Source organism: Pholis gunnellus (genome assembly GCF_910591455.1).
Source record: "Pholis gunnellus genome assembly, chromosome: 14".
Taxonomy (NCBI): domain Eukaryota; kingdom Metazoa; phylum Chordata; class Actinopteri; order Perciformes; family Pholidae; genus Pholis; species Pholis gunnellus.
The window spans coordinates 394,526-397,025 of NC_136541.1; the positions used below are offsets into that span (position 1 = coordinate 394,526).

At 37.0% G+C, this 2,500-nt stretch overlaps 2 protein-coding genes across 2 annotated transcripts in view; both read left to right on the forward strand.

Annotated features, from left to right (window-relative positions):
* The window catches only part of LOC306706308 (methyltransferase-like protein 27), a 4,614-nt gene extending 3,415 nt beyond the window's left edge, over window positions 1–1,199 (forward strand). The window contains exon 6 of the mRNA XM_079173329.1: window positions 1–1,199. This exon is cut by the window's left edge and continues 163 nt beyond it. Coding sequence (XP_079029455.1) covers window positions 1–88 — 88 coding nt within the window. The 3' untranslated portion in view covers window positions 89–1,199.
* Window positions 1,200–1,407: 208 nt separating this feature from the next.
* pex5lb (peroxisomal biogenesis factor 5-like b) overlaps window positions 1,408–2,500 on the forward strand; it is a 30,786-nt gene continuing 29,693 nt past the window's right edge. Inside the window, exon 1 of the mRNA XM_079173327.1 lies at window positions 1,408–1,640. Coding sequence (XP_079029453.1) covers window positions 1,626–1,640 — 15 coding nt within the window. The 5' untranslated portion in view covers window positions 1,408–1,625. The remainder of the gene's footprint in view (window positions 1,641–2,500) is intronic.

The window sequence follows — 2,500 nt, forward strand, 5'->3', positions numbered from 1 at the left end:
GGGAGGAGACCACGGAGGAGTCCAGGAGACAAGGGGGGAGGAGGGAGGAGACCACGGAGGATCTGTGTACCTCTACAGGAAGCTGTAGCATCGTGATGTCACTTCCTGTTTGTCAGAGCAACACAGTCAGACACACAGACACACAGACAGACAGTCAGACAGACAGACAGACAGATAGACAGACAGACACACAGACACACAGTCAGACAGACAGACAGTCAGACACACAGACAGTCAGACAGTCAGACAGACAGACAGACAGACAGACAGTCAGACAGACAGACAGACAGTCAGACAGACAGACAGACAGACAGTCAGACAGACAGTCAGACAGACAGACAGACAGTCAGACAGACAGACAGACAGACAGACAGACAGACAGACAGACAGACAGACAGTCAGACAGACAGACAGACAGTCAGACAGACAGACAGACAGACAGACAGTCAGACAGACAGACAGACAGACAGTCAGACAGACAGACAGACAGACAGTCAGACAGACAGACAGACAGTCAGACAGACAGTCAGACAGACAGTCAGACAGACAGACAGACAGTCAGACAGACAGACAGACAGACAGACAGACAGACAGACAGACAGACAGACAGTCAGACAGACAGACAGACAGACAGACAGACAGACAGACAGACAGACAGACAGACAGTCAGACAGACAGACAGACAGTCAGACAGACAGACAGACAGACAGACAGTCAGACAGGTGAAACAGGTTTCTCGGTTCAGAATAACTGGATTCAGTTAAATGTAATACAATGAAAATGAAAAGTAAAAGTCTTTGTGTTATTATTAAATAACTAAATAATAATAAAGAGAGAGTCGATGTCATAAAGCTACGAGGTCCATGACGTCATGATGGTACCTTTTATTCTTTTCATTATTCTATTACTCTGATGTTGCTTTCAAAATAAAAGCATACAGTATCACAACTAGAATTTGTAATCATATTTTGATTGCTGAGGTATTTGGGTTGAAAACAACACAAACATATTAAATATTAATATGAATATATTATTAAAAGTCATCATGTGTAGTGATTCATGTTTCTGAGAAAAGCATTTGAATATAAACGTTATTATAAATGTTAAAATGTTCACTTTGGATCACATTAGACATTAAATGTTTAAAACTACAATAATCATCTTTGATTCAGATCAATACAACTGATGAAGATTCAAGTTCTGATGGATATTTAATGTAATTAAAAGTAATATTTTATTAACGTAGATGTTTTCGTTCTTCCATAACGACGCTTTTATTGTGAAATTTGTTTACAGGAAGTCTCGCTTTGTTGGCGGGCAGCTTGACTTCCTCTCGGCTCCGCTCGGCTCCGCTCGGTTTATTGTGGTCCCGCCCTCCACCGGAGCGGAGCGAGACCACATCCGGATTGAGTGCTTTCGGCGTCGGACGGTTCTGAGAATAAGAACCGAACGTGACCGGGACCACCGACCGGGAGGCGGAGCGTACTACGCGGGACATCCGCATTATCTTGCGGCGGACTGAGAGCCGCGAGGCACCGGGAGGAGAGAGAGAACCGAGCGGGTCTCTGCGGTGGAGCCGGGCTGAGGTGGACCTCTGGCGGCTACAGGAGGACCGAGCCAGAGACATGTACCAGGTCCAGGTGAGTCCGCTACCTCCATCATCTTCATCTTCATCATCATCATCATCGGAACTCACACACGGTTTCTCTTCTTCTCTCTTTCATTTTTAATTTCATGATTTAAAATAATAATAAAGAAAAAGATTCAATCATCAAAGAAATTATTATTTTAAATGTGACAACAAATAATCTGTTTAATATATCATCAAACACTCATGACGTCAGAGATGTTTGTTTTCCTACTGAAGATTCACTTCATGATTAATGAATGAATATATATAAATATATAAATATATAAATATATAAATACATAAATATATAAATACATAGATATATAGATATATGAATATATAGATATATAAATACATAAATACATAAATATATAGATATATAGATATATAGATATATGAATATATAGATATATAGATGTATAGATATATGAATATATAGATATATAAATATATAGAGGTATAGATATATGAATATATAAATATATAAATACATAGATATATAGATACATAGATATATAGATATATAGATATATAAGTATACAAATATATAGATATATAGATGTATAAATATATAGATGTATAGATATATAGATGTATAGATATATAGATGTATAGATATATGAATATATAGATATATAAATATATAGATATATAAATATATAAATACATAAATATATAGATGTATAGATATATGAATATATAAATATATGAATCGCAATCAGCTTTATTGACCATGTCTGTGTACAAAACCGCTTTGATGTCAGTGCTGCTGTGCTGTTATATATAATATTAGTGCTGCGCAACGATAACAATTTATAATCGCGATTAAGATAAAATAAGATAAAATAAGATGAGAGAATCCTTTATTAT